The 18922-nt window shown below is 38.8% G+C and overlaps 1 protein-coding gene across 7 annotated transcripts in view; it reads left to right on the top strand.

Annotated features, from left to right (window-relative positions):
• Positions 1-10591: 10591 nt before the first annotated feature.
• The window catches only part of LOC120516269 (echinoderm microtubule-associated protein-like 6), a 347341-nt gene continuing 339010 nt past the window's right edge, over positions 10592-18922 (top strand). For 4 of the 7 annotated variants that reach the window (XM_039737819.1, XM_039737822.1, XM_039737820.1 and 1 more), the window contains exon 1: positions 10592-11936. In XM_039737819.1, coding sequence (XP_039593753.1) covers positions 11740-11936 — 197 coding nt within the window. In that variant the 5' untranslated portion in view covers positions 10592-11739. The remainder of the gene's footprint in view (positions 11937-18922) is intronic. The other 3 variants (XM_039737818.1, XM_039737817.1, XM_039737816.1) reach the window with 1 other exon arrangement.

Raw genomic sequence — 18922 nt, 5'->3', positions numbered from 1 at the left:
TGTTGAACTGTCTGTATTAAAATCGATTAAAACATCAGAATTAAACGCTTTTAAAAACAGCTAAATATTTCAGTTAAGGTCAAAATTGAAATCCGTTTTTTACACCACTCAATATTTTCATTTGTATTGAATGAGTATGAATTGTGGAGTTGCAACAGCAAATTTAGAACACATGGAGGGCGAGGAGCAAATGCGCTCTCTCGCCGCTATAAATGTAACGTTCTTTCTTAGCCAAATCTGTACCTTACCTATGTGTGTGTAAAGAATGCTGATGAGATATGAAACATAACCAGTAGCCACGTACATGCTACAAATTGAATAGTGAATAAGCTACTCTTTTTGGTTCATATATATGGAAATGTCACTCTGAAGGAGTCAGTGCCTCACCAGCCATGAACCTCGCCGCACGTCACTGGTCTGGTAGCCTCCAATACCTTGGCCTGAAGCTTGTTTAGGCTATATGCACATGACAGCACCGACGTACTGCACTTCAGGTGAAATCTCGGCACGCTCAGTCACTTCCGTTGTCCATACTGCAGTTGTGATTTTTTTGTTTTGTATCCAAGAAAAAGAAGTTTAAGTTTCAGCATGAAGATAGTTCGATAGCTGAACACTGTTATGTACCTTTATGTCGCACTTCCAGTAAGTACAATAAGGTACTTATTTTTCATACATTTCCCTCTGATGTGGAAATCCGATCTAAATGGTTCGTCGCTATCCAGAGAGAGAGCTTTACAGTTAGTACCTATACCCGAGACTGTAGCCTGCATTTTTTTTAAAAAAGGGGATTTTTGCGAGCCAGGGTCTGAGACAGGGCAGTGACTGTTGAAGAAGGGAGCAGTTCCTGCATGGCTTAAGTGGATATGTTTCTCCGTTCCAACATGCAAGACCGGGGGTTTGGGAGAGGAGAAAGCAACCGAAGGAGAATGACACACCGGGCGAGGAGGATGATAAAATCCTAGAGGACCACAGTTCTGGATCCATCAGTTGTTGACTTGGCACTCAGCTGAGGAAAAAAATTGAGACTCTTACAGCAGCGGTTTAGCATTCACCGTTTTGGTTACTCAATCTGAGACATTTGCTTTTTTACAAGGTAAGATGTCCAATAGACTCATGCCATTTTGTGTTAAAGCTTACATACATATTCGCCTGTCCCTTCAATGACTAGTTATTGAAATTGTTTTTATTTTATTTTAAGAAGCCTAAACTAATCTCATATTTGCCCCATGTAAATTCATAGTAGACACGAGTTGTTAATACATCCGGATCTTACCTTTGTAAATGTGAATGTCGCTTGAAACATATAGTTTGAAGCCCTTCTCCTTTTTTGGCTCCTGACGTTTGGGACAATGTTTGAATAATGTGACATACATCGTTTACCGTTAAGTCTGGGCACATCTTGAAGTGATCAGGTGAAAAACTCCATAGCTAATCCGCTTTGATGTCAGTGCTGGGAGTGAGGCAACGGGATTACGAGGAATCTGGAAGCCATCGTTACCATCCCTATGATTTTCCACCTAGATCTTTGTTTTTTTGTTCCTGTCTATGTTTTTTCACTACAATCATGTATTTATTTCAGCACAATTCTTGAACTACAGTTTCTTGACAAAAATAAATTGTTTTGTACATCTTAAAAACTTATCAACTCTGCGCATCTCTAATATGTAATTACTAGTCTGTACATAACCAAATTAACTTGGCGATTGTGATTGGTGACATGGGCCTTGACGTCACATCCTGCACATGCCTTGATGTCTGTCAGTCAGTCATGTGCTGATAGCAAAAGAGGTCATTAAATATCAACTGCTATACTTGGAAACCATCAAAAAATCGGTCATCGAGGACGTTAAAGAAGGACGAGGCCATAAACGATGTTGAGAGAAACTGAAAAAGTACAAACAGAAAAACGTAAAGTTGTTGATTTGAGTGATGACCAATCCTGTTTAATGTTCTGCTCCCAAGCTTGAATCTGACATTTCCTGCTTATCAGTAATATGATGAGCTTTTTGACACTTAGATATATTTGGCAGACATGTGCTGCTGTTGTGTTTAATTAGAAACCTTCATGTATATCTTATTAAACATGTCTATGTTTTTCTGTTTACATGGTCCATGTTCTTCCTAAAATTTAAAGTGGTAAAATTTAGAATTTGCATATTCTTGATGTCTCTCAGTTTTTTGTATGGGTACTCCAGTTTTCCTTCCCACAAACATAACAATGTGAATGTTAAGAGCTACATGTTATAAATTGGCCCAGTGTGAGTGTAGGTGCATGTGTTAAGTGTTGGTGTGTGTGATTATACCTGCACCCGACAGTACTAAATGTGGCCTCCCACCACCCTGAAGTACAATAAGAGTTTTTGAGCCTCTTGTGTTATGTTAAAAGCCACAGACAACAGACAAAGTGTATTGGGCAGAATTATGTTCAAATTAACTTTAACTGTTCCAAAGCAAACATGTCCAAGTATGGTTTCTGTAAGTAAATTCCTTGGAGCCAAAGGATATGCTATCAGATATTTCATTTGATTATTTAATTTTGATTGTTCAGTTAACTCCGCACTGGAAGTAGTTCTCCATTTATTATATGCTAGTTAAAAAAAAAGACTCATTCTGTGTGAGCTACATGACCAGTTCATGAACTAAGACACAAAGGAAATCACCAACTGCTTTTATTTTCTTCCCATAAACATTTTCACCCTGCCACATTGTGGGATTCCAAGGGTCAGTCTCTGTAACTTGTTGTATATGGAGCAAATAACTCATTGTAGAAATTAAAGCAGCTGCGTAAATTGGCATTTTCATATATGTACAGCACATCAGTAACAAATTGATTGTTTTGTCTCTCATTGTTCATAGTTAGCCCCAAAATTATATATTTACAGAAGTCTTATGCCTGTGCTAATAATAACATGATTGCAGGACACTGGGTGTCTAAGGGACATTTCCATGAATTGCTTCTTGATAGCCTGATTATCTCAAGATAAAAGTCCTAGTTTTGCCTTTTATCCCCTGCAATATACTAAGTAAAGGATTTTATATTTAAAGACATTGGCTTATTTAACCTTATTTTTAATGTATTTGTTACTTTTTCACATTTTATTCTATTGTAGTATCTATCTTTTTAAAGCATAATGACATTTTGCTAATTAAGATTTAGTAAAGTCTCTGGCAGAATTCCATTTGTAGATGAGGCAGGACAAATTACCATTATTAATCCCATGCATGGTTTGTCAAATCATTATAGAACTGCCAGACCTTCTGATATTCAGTAGTAGCATTATTATAGTGCACCTCAAATCACAGGAAGTTTACTGAAGAGTAGAAACTGCTTGATAATGGGGGAAAAAAAAATTAAAAATCACATTCTAATTTGTACTTGGATGAGAAACACTTTCAGCATATAAATGCAAAAGAAGAGCTAAGTCTTTTCTTTATTTAAATGAAGATCTGGTGTCTTTTATACTATAGCAGTATGTAAATGCAGCAATGCATCTTCAGGGGACATGTGACTAATCTTATCCAAAGTAAATGACAATCAAACTGAAACTCTCCTTTTTAAACTTCCTGTAGTGCAATTTAGTCAGTAAATGACCACATCCTTAAATTATTTTTGTATAATTAATAACATTTCCTCGTATGTGTATATACGCATATATACATACATACACATATATATATTATATATTATATATATACATACTAGCAAAATACCCGCGCTTCGCAGCAGCAAAGTACTGCATTAAAATTTTTATTAAGAAGAAAATTTTACCTTTTTAAACTGAGGGAAAATATGCCAATAATTATTTGTTAAGGATCTCTTTGTATACCACATTGTGAGTTCGGCCCTCCGGTTGTATTATATCACGAAGCTGTGCGCTGAGCTTACTCTTGAGCATGCAACGTACAGTTGGCCATGTGAACAGTAAGCTTGTCTCAAATCTCACAGCTTGGATTGCTGCTGTCATAATCGGTTTGAGTTTCATGGTTTGTTTCAATTACGACAGTATTTAAATGACTTGTGTTGAAGTGACATTCGGCATCTGTCAAGCGTTGTAAGCACACAACCGGTTTCAGCGATAAAATCACATCCAGCTTTTGAGAGTTTAAACATTCATAAACATCAAAGTGTCCACTACTGAAATTGTCACCTGTGAATCTAAGATGTTTAAGTGGCATTGGCGGTTGTTGAAAGGTGTAAAATATTTGGCCATTTCGGTACACTTGAAAGTGACAACCGAACAATTCAGCGGCAGCCATCAACTCACATGCAGAACCATAGGTGAAGGGCTTAAGCATTTCACTCTTCTAGTGCTCCTGTGTAGTATAATTATCTCCTGTACCGTCATCAGTCCACACCTTGAACCTGTCCCAGTTATTCAATACATAAGACACAATGTTCCTCCGGATATCAAGAGTGAGCCTGATATGGCTGTGCAATATGTAACAAAGAGAATGGAAAAGGTAGGTGCCATCTCTGGGCATGGAAACCACTCAGTAAGTGACAGTTCTTTGATCGATGGTGATCACCTCGATAGACATGTTAATGGGGGTACGGTTGGAATGATAAAGGAAATGGGTACCTGAACAATGTAAAGTAAGTGTAAAATACCTATACAATAATTATAATTGTAATAAACAAACAATAAAACAGCGGAGAAGCCGTGGATTAAATAAAAAGGCTGCAGTTATCAGCAGGGAGACGTGAATCCCGTGGCAAAGCAAGGAAGGGAATGTAGAGACTGGAGCGACGGACGGCCTTATATAGGCAGGCAGCCAACAACGTGGGAGGCGTTGGGATGGGGGACCCAACGCCGCCTCACACGGTGACCGAGCTGCAGGCTATGGACGTATATATGAACGTAAGTAGGATTCAGTTAGCGTTGGGAACCTGTGTACCAAATTTCTTGAAGATGGGTCCATAAGTAACAAAGACTGTTGAAAAGTTTAATATGGGGGCCGACAGTGGCATCATACCACCAAAATAAGTACGTACATTGGTTTTGGTTAGTGCAGGGAAGCCGCCTACCAAATTTCGAGAAGATGGGGCCATAAATAAGAAAGTTCAACATGGCGGACGTTGTCGACCGTTACATGTAGAATTTGTGTGTGTGTATGTATGTATGTGTGTATATATATCTATATATATCTATATATACAGTGGTGTGAAAAACTATTTGCCCCCTTCCTGATTTCTTATTCTTTTGCATGTTTGTCACACAGAATGTTTCTGATCATCAAACACATTTAACCATTAGTCAAATATAACACAAGTAAACACAAAATGCAGTATTTAAATGATGGTTTTTATTATTCAGGGAGAAAAAAAATCCAAACCTACATGGCCCTGTGTGAAAAAGTAATTGCCCCCTGAACCTAATAACTGGTTGGGCCACCCTTAGCAGCAATAACTGCAATCAAGCGTTTGCGATAACTTGCAATGAGTCTTTTACAGCGCTCTGGAGGAATTTTGGCCCACTCATCTTTGCAGAATTGTTGTAATTCAGCTTTATTTGAGGGGTTTCTAGCATGAACCGCCTTTTTAAGGTCATGCATAGCATCTCAATTGGATTCAGATCAGGACTTTGACTAGGCCAATCCAAAGTCTTCATTTTGTTTTTCTTCAGCCATTCAGAGGTGGATTTGCTGGTGTGTTTTGGGTCATTGTCCTGTTGCAGCACCCAAGATCGCTTCAGCTTGAGTTGACGAACAGATGGCCGGACATTCTCCTTCAGGATTTTTTGGTAGACAGTAGAATTCATGGTTCCATCTATTACAGCAAGCCTTCCAGGTCCTGAAGCAGCAAAACAACCCCAGATCATCACACTAACACCACCATATTTTACTGTTGGTATGATGTTCTTTTTCTGAAATGCTGTGTTCCTTTTACGCCAGATGTAATGGGACATTTGCCTTCCAAAAAGTTCAACTTTTGTCTCATCAGTCCACAAGGTATTTTCCCAAAACTCTTGGCAATCATTGAGATGTTTCTTAGCAAAATTGAGACGAGTCCTAATGTTCTTTTTGCTTAACAGTGGTTTGCGTTTTGGAAATCTGCCATGCAGGCCGTTTTTGCCCATTCTCTTTCTTATGATGGAGTCGTGAACACTGACCTTAATTGAGGCAAGTGAGGCCTGCAGTTCTTTAGATGTTGTCCTGGGGTCTTTTGTGACCTCTCGGATGAGTCGTCTCTGAGCTCTTGGGGTAATTTTGGTCGGCCGGCCACTCCTGGGAAGGTTCACCACTGTTCCATGTTTTGCCATTTGTGGATAATGGCTCTCACTGTGGTTCACTGGAGTCCCAAAGCTTTAGAAATGGCTTTATAACCTTTACCAGACTGATAGATCTCAATTACTTCTGTTCTCATTTGTTCCTGAATTTCTTTGGATCTTGGCATGATGTCTAGCTTTTGAGGTGCTTTTGGTCTACTTCTCTGTGTCAGGGAGCTCCTATTTAAGTGATTTCTTGATTGAAACAGGTGTGGCAGTAATCAGGCCTGGGGGTGGCTACGGAAATTGAACTCAGGTGTGATACACCACAGTTAGGTTAGTTTTGAACAAGGGGGCAATTACTTTTTCACGCAGAGCCATGTAGGTTTGGATTTTTTTTCTCCCTAAATAATAAAAACCATCATTTAAAAACTGCATTTTGTGTTTGTGTTATATTTGACTAATGGTTAAATGTGTTTGATGATCAGAAACATTGTGTGACAAACATGCAAAAGAATAAGAAATCAGGAAGGGGGCAAATAGTTTTTCACACCACTGTATATATACACACACACATATGTATACATAAATTGAACTTCTCTTAACAAAAATGCTCAAGGAATGGATGAGCACAGGAAGAACACAAAATATACATTAAAGCAGAATGGATACACAGCCCTACTGGTTTTTTGGGCCTACCTGCACATGTTTTGATCTTATCTACTATACCAAGTAAAACTACTAAGCAAAAGGCACCTTTTGTGTCAGCCTAACTAACTTGGAACCAGAAATGCCAACGTGCACAAAATCATTAATGCAAAAGAAACACACAACAAAGAAAATCCTGGTTGTTTCACTACTTATACCTATTACAGTTCTTTTCCCTGTCTAAATGGTAGGATGATTCACCAACTTGCACACCTTAAAAACACAAAGCCCAAAATGCCATTGATTTAATGGCAGACTAGTCAAGAATGTTCCTGGAGAGTACCGAGGTCAATCTGTGATAGCACCAGTTAGTCAATTGTACAGATTTTCAAACAAAAGTTATTGGGGTCCTGCAGGCCACTTGCAAGGACAGGAAACTGAGGATCAATTAAGCAACAACAACAACATTTATTTCTATAGCACATTTTCATACAAACAGTAGCTCAAAGTGCTTTACATAATAAAGAATAGAAAAATAAAAGACACAGTAAAAAATAAAAATAAGTCAACATTAATTAACATAGAATAAGAGTAAGGTGCAATGGCCAGGGTGGACAGAATAAACAAAAAGAAACTCCAGACGGCTGGAGAAAAAAATAAAATCTGTAGGGATTCCAGACCATTAGGCTGCCCAGTCCCCTCTGGGCATTTTTTTTTTGCAGTCAAAAATGACCTCACTTGAATCCCTTAAGTATTTTTTTTTATTAGGGTCAGTGGAAACTTCACACCACTTTACACAGTCAGACTTCAGTCATAATTAATACATTAGTTCATTGTGTTTGGGTTGTGAATACCTTCAGGTTCCCTTAAAAGAAACATGAATGAAGTCAAGCAGAAAAGAAAACTGGAATTAAACCGAGATTTCTCAAACGACAATTAATAATAAACTGATTCCAACTCAAGTGCAACACCTTTATTAACAGTCTGAAGGATGGGAGTCTAGTTGAGTCTTTGAGGAGGAGAATACAAGAGTGCTGCATAATGTGGTGTGCTGACACTTACCAGGAGTTTACAGCAGGTTCACTACAAGTCACCCTTTTAGCAGTATTAATCTAATACCGAGTCAGAAATACATCTCAGTGCCGTATCTACAGAATATGTAAGGTGTAACCGCACTTTCAATGCCTAATGCATAAAATCTTTTACATTTAGACAGAATAATGAAAAATACTTTCAAAACAGTATAATCATAAAAGAGATTGGGACAACTGTGCTTTTATTCATTCCATTCAGGTTATCTGAAAATTACTAAAATGTCATCTGTTCCCCATATTTCACCCAACCCCTTGAAAATCTCATATAGAGAGTGTCCCGAACCAATCAGAGCATCCATACCAAAAAAAACAAAAAACAAAAAATAAGCACAAGGCTTGTACTCCTAGGCTAGAAACAGCACTGACACTCAAATGAATAAGATGGACTTGTGCACAATCAGAAGTGCTAAAATAGTCGCTTCCCTTGCTTTGCTGTACAATTAAGATAGCCATTATAATTGTGGCAACAGAACAAGTAACCGATTGATATGCATCATCAGTATCCATTATACAGAGACATGGAAGGCAACACTGTGAAGCAGTGTGACCTCACTTCAGCACTGTGCCAGTCAAGCAGGGCAGGGATGCAGTCATCTTCTAGGAATCATGCGATTCAAGCTATTCACCGTTTTCATCTTGAGGAAGGTCCATGTGTGCATTATCTACTTCGGTCTCATCCTTCATTTCCTCATCATCTTCTTCAAGCTCTCTGGCAATAAGCTGTACGGCTATTTTAATGTTCAAGCCTTCATTATAATGCACTTTTCTTTTCATTTTAAATTGTTTCTTTTTTGCCTGCTCCTCTGGTGATAGCTCTTCTTCTTCCTCACTATCTTCATCATCTTCCTTCATAAAAATCTTCGGTTGTGACCCTTCAGCTGCTGCCAGCTTTTTGACAAGGTCATCAGCAGTGAGGGGTTCGTATGATTCAGAATCACCGACAGACCCTTCCTCCTCATCTCCTGCCAATCTATGATAAGGTGTGCTCGGCTCTTCAATTTACATTAAACCGTAGTCCTTACCGGCAGGGTGGTACGTGGCCAAGATATCCATTTCATCCCACTTTTGTGACTTCTTTTGTTGATCGTCACCTTCTCGTTCCAAACTTTCCAATCGGCGGCTGCTCCTCGGGTCGCGTCTTGGCACAGCTCCGCTCACTCTTGTGTTTCAGAATTCCTTTTATGGGTCTCTATGCCGCCATGCCAGTACAGTTCTAGAAAGCGAGTTATAATTCCACTGCTTCGCAAAGCGCGGGGCATTAATTACAAGTTCCCAAACATTAGTAAGCCACTTGTGCCTTCTCGAGCAGGTAAGCTAACCAGCCAGCAGCCCAAGCACACCAAGTTTCTTCATTGAATATGAAAACTCAGGGTTGAAGGGAGATTAGGAACTGCTAGAGGGTGCTATGATATACATTTTGAAACCTTTGACGATTATAACCACAGAAGCAATTCTGATTGTTAATCCTGAACCCAGTCCTAACTCCGGTTTAAATTGGTTACCTTCAGCCACAGAAAGTTAGGTTTTGATTTGGCAAGATAAATATGACAGACATCTGTCAGGGAAGAAGGCTGGCCAGATTCTGAAGGTAAAGAGAGAGACAATGTTATATTAGAAGGTGAAAAGAAACCAATAGACAGAGAGGAAAAACCAGTCAGCTACCCCATAAATCATTGGGATGAATCCTTTAGCTGTGCAGATAATCCTCACCAGTGACTTACATTACCCTGCTTTTATTACTATAGTTATGAATTTCTTTCACAAATGATGGCACATTTGTCACCTCTGTGTCCATGTTGTCTGTGACAACATATGCTATATGGCGTTTTGTGCCTTTTCATTATTATATAATACTGGTAACCTAAATGAATTTGAATGACTCCTCTGTGTTCTTATCCTGTCCACTGAAAAGGGTGCAATACAAAAAAAAGTCGCTATTTCTCCAGCGTGTGCATTTAGAAGGATAGCTTTGTAAGTAATGATGCTTCTGACAATTGATTTGCTCTCGTTGTTTTCTAACATATATTTGAATCGTTCCTATAAAAAAAACCTCCAACCGCTTTACTTGGAGGCTTGTTAAGTGGAATTTTCGTGTGAATTTTAGAAAGATTTCCTTCACGGAAAGAACCATCGGCAAAGGATATAAATTACCAAGTAGTATGGTGGGAGTTGGGGCTTTGGGAACCTCGAAATCTCAAGTTGATGTTATTTTGGATAATTTAGGCGAGTAGGGTGGATGTGCTTTTTGTTCTGAATGACATGACCTCGTCACTGTTCTACTTCTTTATTACTGGACGGACACAATATCTCCAGGTGCTTTTTAAGGGTATAAAGTGTTACACCTCTGTTCTTTCATATGCATTTCTCTTTTAAAAGACCGATTCTGCATTCAACCCGCTCCCCTCCCCCTCCCTTCACGGCCTCTGTTGACTGCAATCGCGCAAATATAATTTTCCAACAGCTTGTATTCGGTTTCCTTGGTTAAGAACCTTGGACAACGCTCGAGTGAGTGATTATGGACGTTGTAGTTATTATCGCCGCCTCCTGCGACTCTGAAACTGGACAGGCGTTTTCAATCAATACTACAGTTCCCATGATGCACAGAGGCACCCGTCGCTGTAATCTCAACGGTCGGCAGCCATCATGGCGTCCTGGTAACCATGTACCACTTTCACCTAGAAACCAAAGCTGCAATTCACGAAGTCGCTACGTAGAAATATCAGGTCCGCATCTGCATAGTCGTCTGCTTCGTACGTTGAAATTTCGTTGGATGTTTCTTTCCACGCTACGAGGTTTCTTACGTTCACTCTCTCTCTCGCTCGACCACTCGCTTCCTGACAGAAGCAGCTATATCTTATTCTGCATGCAATGATAATTTACTGAAGAGGGTCTTCTGCTAACCATCCGTTTGGGATGAGGATTAAGGAGGCAGGACGCGGTGAGAGCGGCTGCGAGTGGGAAGTGAATAATTATTTTTCATGTCAACGAAGTTAACAGTAAATTAGCATTTTGGAGCGTCTTTAACAGCAAACGCAGCTCGTAGTAGTTGAAGAGGCAGGTTGTACAGTGGACATCAGACGTGCTTCTCGCATTGGCGTTACGGAACGTGAGCATCGCCTTGCTTTACCAAATCATATCTTAAGCAGTAGACTACGAATCGCGCTCTTCCCGTTGTATGTTTAATAGATTAACAAAAATTCATATTCGGCAGTGATGATGGCTGATACTGGGGTAGAGGATTAGTCTTGAGGATTAGTTGACAGAGGCAGTCCACGACCTTTTTTTTCCCTCTACGAGCAAATATTGCATCTGCCAGACAGGAGGCTGAATCGTTGAAGGGAAAATGTTACAGACTGCTTGAAATCTGTAGGAGGTCGGCGGCATTCTATGCATAAGAACACTGAAAAGGAATCTCAGACATTTGGTAACAGAAAGTTAAACGATTGGGACATGCTTGTACCCTGAATGTAACTTGCGAGTAATAAACCGTCGCTGATTTTAATATGCAATAATATATGTACTTTTACGACAGACATTATCCTTAATAAAAAAAAATGATCTGTATCCTCGTAAATGGTATATACTGACTGTTTCTTAGGTAACTGCGATAAATGACTGCATGTCCACTATATGTCCAAAGGAAGGGAGATCATTATTTAGGTAGATAAGAAAGGGTTCCGCTTGGCTACTTTTGGGGGTTTGGCTCCTTCTCGTCTCACAGCTTTCTTAGAAGTTGCAGGTGTACAAATAAAAAAACGGAGACATTAAAATAATTAAAAAAAAAAAAAATCATGGCGGATAGGACAGCTCCCCGATGCCAGCTTCGGCTCGAGTGGGTCTATGGCTACAGGGGCCACCAATGCCGTAATAACCTGTATTACACCGCGGGAAAGGAGGTGGTGTATTTCGTAGCAGGGGTCGGAGTAGTCTACAACACCAGAGAGCACACGCAGAAGTTCTTCCTGGGACACAACGATGACATTATCAGGTAAGACGTAAGAAAATTTCTGAAGATTTGTGAACTAATGGCACTTTTTTTTTTTAAAGGGGGTTTTGATGAGGGGCTTGAGTGTTTGAATGAAGTAACGAAATAAGCATACACGTACTGATGCCAGTTTTAGAAGTTAAGCTCCAGGAATTCATGGTTAAGTTAAAACATTTGGCATTGTGCAATAGATGTTGACTTGATGTTATGAAATATCTTTTGCATCATTAGTAACACCGAGTCTAGCCAATGATCGTTTAGAACTGGCGACTGCCGTTGCAAGATGATGGCCAGTTTACACTTACAGATGGTTTCCTCACTTTTGAAAAGTAAACACTGTTGCTATGTGCAGGATCTTGTGCACACAAGATAAACTAAATAGATCTACTTTACCATTAACTTATGACGGACAAGGAAGCAAATAATGATTTTTTTTTTAATGTCTTGTAGTAACAAATTTTATTGGTAACATTGTATATAAACACACATATGCATTGTGAAACCTCAGTTTGAAGCAGAAGAGCTTTTATTATTACAGTTAGCCTCTCACTATATAGCTGTAAGGAATCCATGTCTGGCACCCTCTACTTCTCAGTCTATAACAGGGGTGTTAAACTCTGGGCCTGGAGGGCCGCAGTGGCAGCAGGTTTTCATTCTAACCCTTTTCTTAATCAGTGACCACTTTTCACTGCTAATTAAATTATGTTTCCCTTCATTTTAATATCCCTGCTTTTAAGGATTCAGTGCTCTGAATTGATTATTTTCTTTATTAAATGGCAGCCAAACAGGGATGAGATTTAAAACGAGCCGAAAGATGACCAGCTAAATTGGGGCTTCAAACTCCAACCAGTTTCTTAATGAGAAGGTGATTCTTGCAGTTAATTAAACTCGTTATTTAAATCCATGGTTTGTTGCTTCTCTCATTCTGCCACAGTAGACATTTTCAAAACTGTTGATTTGTTTTTTCTAAGAACATCGTCAAAAGGTTTTGGTGACCTGAGAGATCAACCTTACTGAGACCTTCACCTTTCTTTATTTTCAGGTGATGTGGTGAGCTACTCATGTGGCGGGTTGTTTTGAGTCTCACCATTATTTGGCTGCTAATTAAGGAAAAAGAAACAAAGGAGCCTGAATCAGGTTAATTAAAATTAATGCCAAAGAAGTTAATTACTGGCAAAAATGAGTTACTAATTAAGAAGATGGTTGGAATGAAAACGTGCAGCCACTGCAGCCCTTCAGGACTGGAGTTCGATACCTGTGGTCTATAATGACTCATGTTGTACCTCATTGCTCCATTTAGTTGTCTTCTTTTACCAGAGCAGGAGTTGACTAGAGGATGATCCATTTCAGTTTCTCAAGGGGAGTACACACAATACATTTATGTATATGTATTCGGGATATTTATTATTTTTTAGTTATTTTGCATGAGTACAGTAATTCAGTGCCTCAATAGATTGTCAATTAAGTGGTGACTTTATTAGATAGCCCTGTTAGTCGAGTTGATATTTCCTTTAAACTCCCAATCAAACTAATTTGCTAGAGCATGAACTCAAGATTTTAAAAGTGTTGCTCTAATATTCTACCTATTGACTACTGTGAAGTGCGGTGGGTTGGCACCCTGCCCAGGAATGGTTCCTGCCTTATGCCCTGTGTTGGCTGGGATTGGCTCCAGCAGACCCCCGTGTTCGGATTCAGCGGGTTGGACAATGGATGGATGGATGGACTACTGTGAAATTTCATATAGTTTCATATGGTGCAGTGGGAGATTTAAACTCCAAGTAACTCATTTTAATTTTTACTGAAATTGAAATGCATTTTGCTTTTTTTCTTCTTGTTGTTGTAAGGTGGATCTATGATTTAGCTGTTCTTTAACCATTTCTGTCCCTTCTTTGTATAAGCAAGAATTGATATTTGTCAAACTGAGTGGTGGTTTTTCAGTACTCCAGGGTTTTTTCAATTGCTGAGCCCACTGCCCTAAAATATATTTTGTTTTCACTGGCACAAGTGTAATGGGACCCTCGGGTTTAAAAAAAAAAAAAAATGTATCATGTAAAGCAGTCAAAAGAATGACTCTGTTGGCATAGATTACCAAAAGGAAAAATAAGTGACTGAGAGGTGAAAGAAGAAAGTTGGAAAGCCAGCATTTTGGAGGCGAGGACTTTGTAAGTTATGTTGTTTATTGGTGAACGAGGATACTGGGAATTCATGGAGGGCATGGAGAAATACAAAGTGTGCGTGGAAAAAGGCGAGTAAACAAAGCGAAAAGGGAAGAAAGCCATGTGAGAAGATAAAGTGTCAGATTACAAAATGATTTGGCTTTGACAGTACTGAAATGATGAGAGAACCAAGCTTGAAGAACGAGCTTCGGGTCCTAGTGCTTTTCTTTGATGTTCTTAGTGGCACTGAGACTATAAAGAGACATGTTAGTAATGATGATGATGAAGAAAACAAGTGAAATGTGCTATTATCTCTACAAGCGATCCTGGGTTGCTTAGACTGTGTATTTCTTCGATATTCTCTGGAATCAACTGACCAATCAACTATCAAGTAACACTGGCTTTATTTGAATTTGTTTTTATTGGCTGTTAACTTATACATTCTAATCTTTTATGTTGTATATATAATTGATTGTTATTGTGGCGCAGTGGTAGCGCTGCTGCCTCGCAGTTAGGAGACCCAGGTTCGCTTCCCCGTGTCTGTGTGGGTTTCCTCCGGGCGCTCCAGTTTCCTCCCACAGTCCAGAGACATGCAGGTTAGGTGGACTGGCGATTCTAAATTGGGCCTGGTGTGTGCTTGGTGTGTCCTGCGGTGTGCTGGCACCCTGCCTGGGATTGGTTCCTGCCTTGTGCCCTGTGTTGGCTGGGATTGGCTCCAGCAGACCCCCGTGACAACTGTGTTCGGATTTGGAGGGTTGGAAAATGGATGGATGGATGTTATTATAAGATGCTTTAGATGAAGGCGTTGGCTAAAGACAGAATAATAGCAAGAATAATAATGCATAATAGATGTACATGTTTGCATCTACTGTTCCTTGCACTCATCCAATGTTCAGTATAAATGTTTTTGGGAAATAAAGAAACCCCTTGGTGATAATAAAATGGTTAAAGTATCCACATACGATAGCTCCCTATAAGGCTTCGTCTCCTGTTGCAATGGAACGTGACAGGTTTGAATGGTGGGTTAGAATCGTGAAGGGTGCTGCAGATAAGATGTTTGTAGTTCAGGTGGTTAAGGATAATAATTTGATGGAAAAAAGAATTTTTTTTTAAAATACAAAAAGAAAGCAACGACACATTAGGAAGAGAAAAAAGATGCTTTTTTTTTCCCTCTTTGGATACTGTGATTTTTTTACTGACATCCCAAGCCTTATATGCACGAGTGTGCCTTGCAATGGAGAGGCATAAGCTCTGGCTAACTCTAAGATCTAGGTTACAAGGACATAAAATGGATATATGCATTTATTTATTTTATTTCAGAAGCAGGGTGAACATTTCTAATTATTACAACTACTCATTTGATAAAATTTGCATTTGTCCTCTGCTTTGGAAGAAGTAAAAGTACTGCAGATAAAAATACAGGCAGAAATTATTTGATGTCTTTTATGTTAAGAGAAAAAAAGTGTTTTCATTTTTTGAACATCGGAAAAGAAAAAAAAAAAAACAAAAATCGGTGAAATTTTATAAACTTGTATTGTAGCTGTTCGTAAAGTCTTGCACCACACTGATAGATTGTTGCTCAGCATTTTGTATTGGCACCAATAATATGTCCTTTTCTCCTGTGGAGAGGACTTGCTCTTGAAAAATAATGTGACACATTGGGCATTCACTGTTTTATTTGTTACCTGGTGAAATGCAAAACCAAATTGGGCACGGACATGTTGTGCATTTTAGGTTCTAATAAAATGCATTTGTTTTCTGTATATATATAAAAAAAAAAAGTTAGGTTAATTGGTATCTCTAAATTGATATTATTTAAGGGAGAACAGGTGTGTGCATAAGTGTGCCCTGTTATGGACTGGTGCCCCATGAAGGGTTGGTTGCCACCTGGTCTTCAATGCTTACACAATATCTCCAGCTTTCTGTGACCCTGAACTGATGAGAAGGTTAGAAAATGAACATCGACATGCATGAGTGGTGACATGCCAGTACATAACAGAAGAAAGACATAAAATGCAAAAGATAGTAAAGGCACTATATAAGATAAATTCCAAGCCTGCTTGCACCGGTTTCTGAACTGATGTCCATGTTCATTTTCATGTTGTTAGGTGCCTTTTCACTTCAAGTGTAGTAATTGTCCCACAAACAGTACGACAAATGATAAGTACCATTAATTAGATTGTTGTAATAAGATTAGATAAACTTTATTAATATTAATTAGATTATTGTATTAACATTAGATAACCTTTATTAATATTAATTAGATTATTGTATTAGGATTATATAAACTATTAATCACATGGGGAAATTTAGATGCATACCGCAGCAGAAACAAAAAAAAAAAAAATACAGATTGACAGGACAGAAAAAACAGCCAATCAATCATGTCAATTGACAGACAGACAGACAGACAATGTATCTTGTGTAGATTTTCAAAATGAACTTAATGAGTACATCAAAAAAGACCCCCAGAGGTTATTCTTAGCACAGCATGGTGGAATGAACCTCTGGCTAAAAGTGCTCTAAGAGAGCGCCCCCTGGAGGTTGGTTTTTTTTTTTTCACAATGGCATACAATTTTCAGGAGTCGCACAGTTCTTCAGTCTCACAGGCTGCTATCTGTTGGTCAGGTAGTCCTAGGAGATCTAGGACATTGTGGGGGCATCAAGATTCAAAGCCTTGAGCTTTTTCCCTGGTCAAAGAGGCAGAATAGTATTAAAAGCAATGTCAAAAATCAAAGAACATCATCCTGATTTATGATGAATGGTTTGTACTTTAGCCCAAACCTTTTCCTATCATGTAATCATTTTATTGGGTATTTCATGGCTTGATAAAACCACAGCGTCCAATGTTTATTTAATGGGTTCTTACTAGGTCCTCACTGACACTTTCAATGTCCTTTCCTTTTGGATATAAACCAAAGGGGCTCTTGCCAATGCAGATGTAAGGACAGAGGCTTCTACTATGTATTGGCTTCTCATTTCCTTTAAAAGGAAAAACCCCAGGGTGCAAATTCAACATGCAGAGCACATTTTATTAAATGCAGGAGGTACTGTAAAAGTATCTCTTAATCTCCCTCTGTATTGTATATTAGGCTCAGACTATAAAGATTTTGCGTTGTCTTTGTGCTACTGTCCATTACGTTAGAATTTGAATTAACACAGATTTTGATCCACAGTTTAACTGGCAATTGTATGCAGTGGAACTGTACCGGCTTGAAATATGAGGCATTTACAGCTTGTGTGTGAGAGACGTTGAAGGGAATCATAGGATGAAGCTTCAAACCAATCTAATAGTGTTCTCTGTCAACACTTAGTCCATATTTATAATGTCATTACACATCTATTTATGGACATAATTACAACTGCACTCAGACAAAAGCAAAAATTGGGTTTACTGATTTGTCATTGGTTGTGAGGCTTGGATCTGCATTGTCCGTTTTGCTGTCGGGAGTCAAAACACTTAAGCTGTCCATTGATATGTTGAGCTAGCTGACATTCTCTCTCTTTGGGTTTAGCATAAACACTTGTGCAAACTGCTTGGTTTTGATTTTTTGTTCTAGAGTTGAACTGCTATGATCATGCCTTCTGATAGCTTTAAGTATATTTTTTGCACAAATAAGATGAACAGACTTGGTTTGCAATAAAAATGGATTGCCGTTCATTCAGATTCAAAGCTTTGTGTGCAGGCGTTGTCCATGTTTAATAAAATGCTTTAAAGAAATAAACCCCTCCAGCCATGAAAATGACAATCAGTGCGCACACAGTTTTAAAATTTATTTTTAGATTCTATCTAAATTTCACTTAAATTATAAAACAGTTTACAGCAATGGATGTTTATCTCTGCCAGAATTAGATTTTTCCTTTTGCCCTTGAAGGCCAATACACACAATACTAGACTTTACAGAATCCCAAAATAAACTTCATATACATGAGGGATTTGTGTAAATATATTTTCTGCATCAGCTGTGTTGGTGTGTAACTGAAGTGCAATGGCTAAAGTGCCAGCACATGGCCGGCCAGCTCAGTCTTACATCTGGATCAATGCGAGACTCTGAGCAGGTTACCCAACACTCCTTTGTTTCATAAAAAAAAATGTATGTGAATACATGTGATGTATCGTCACCTTATATATCAGCCAGATATAGTATAATTATTTTAATAAGAAAACAAATAAGTCCATAGTTAGTTTGCAGCGTTTAGTACTGCACCGTTATTGATCCATCACTCTGGGTTCCTCAGCCTGCACGCTCCACCTGTCTCTATATACTCTGGTTTTTCTTCCACAGACCAAAAGTTATGCTTGTTAGGTTAACTGGCGACTCAAAGTTGCATTTTATGCGAGTGTAAGCTTGGGTGTGAGTGTGAGAGAGCCCTGCAATGCATCTGCCGCATGCTCAGGACGGGATTCCGCCTTGTACCTGATGCGTTCAAGTACAGACTTCGGTCCACTAACACTCTGAACTGGATTAAGTGGGTTTGATAATGTTTTATTCTCCAACACTAAACTGGAAATTTACAACTTATCATTCTTTTATTAACCCTTGCAGGCAGTTTTTCATTTCAATATCGCTTTCCTTTTTATTCCCACCTTTGCGTTTTCAAATTCAGCTTTTTAAACTAGCAAAGGTAAAATTTCATTATGGAAAATTGCATCACTGCTCTGATTTAGACCTATGAAATTCGGAGGAAGCCAAACATCTGCACAACATAAAACGGCATCTCACAGAGTTATTTATCAATAATGCATAGGATATTCTTTTAAATATCCTAGGAAGGAATGGAACATTCAGTCATTAAAGACTATGAAGAACTGTGTCACAGTTTTCCCTTTTA

The sequence above is a fragment of the Polypterus senegalus genome, chromosome 16, assembly GCF_016835505.1.
Source record: "Polypterus senegalus isolate Bchr_013 chromosome 16, ASM1683550v1, whole genome shotgun sequence".
Classification (NCBI taxonomy): Eukaryota; Metazoa; Chordata; class Cladistia; order Polypteriformes; family Polypteridae; genus Polypterus; species Polypterus senegalus.
The sequence above is the reverse complement of the archived record's forward strand: the minus strand, read 5'-3'. Positions and strand labels throughout refer to the sequence as shown.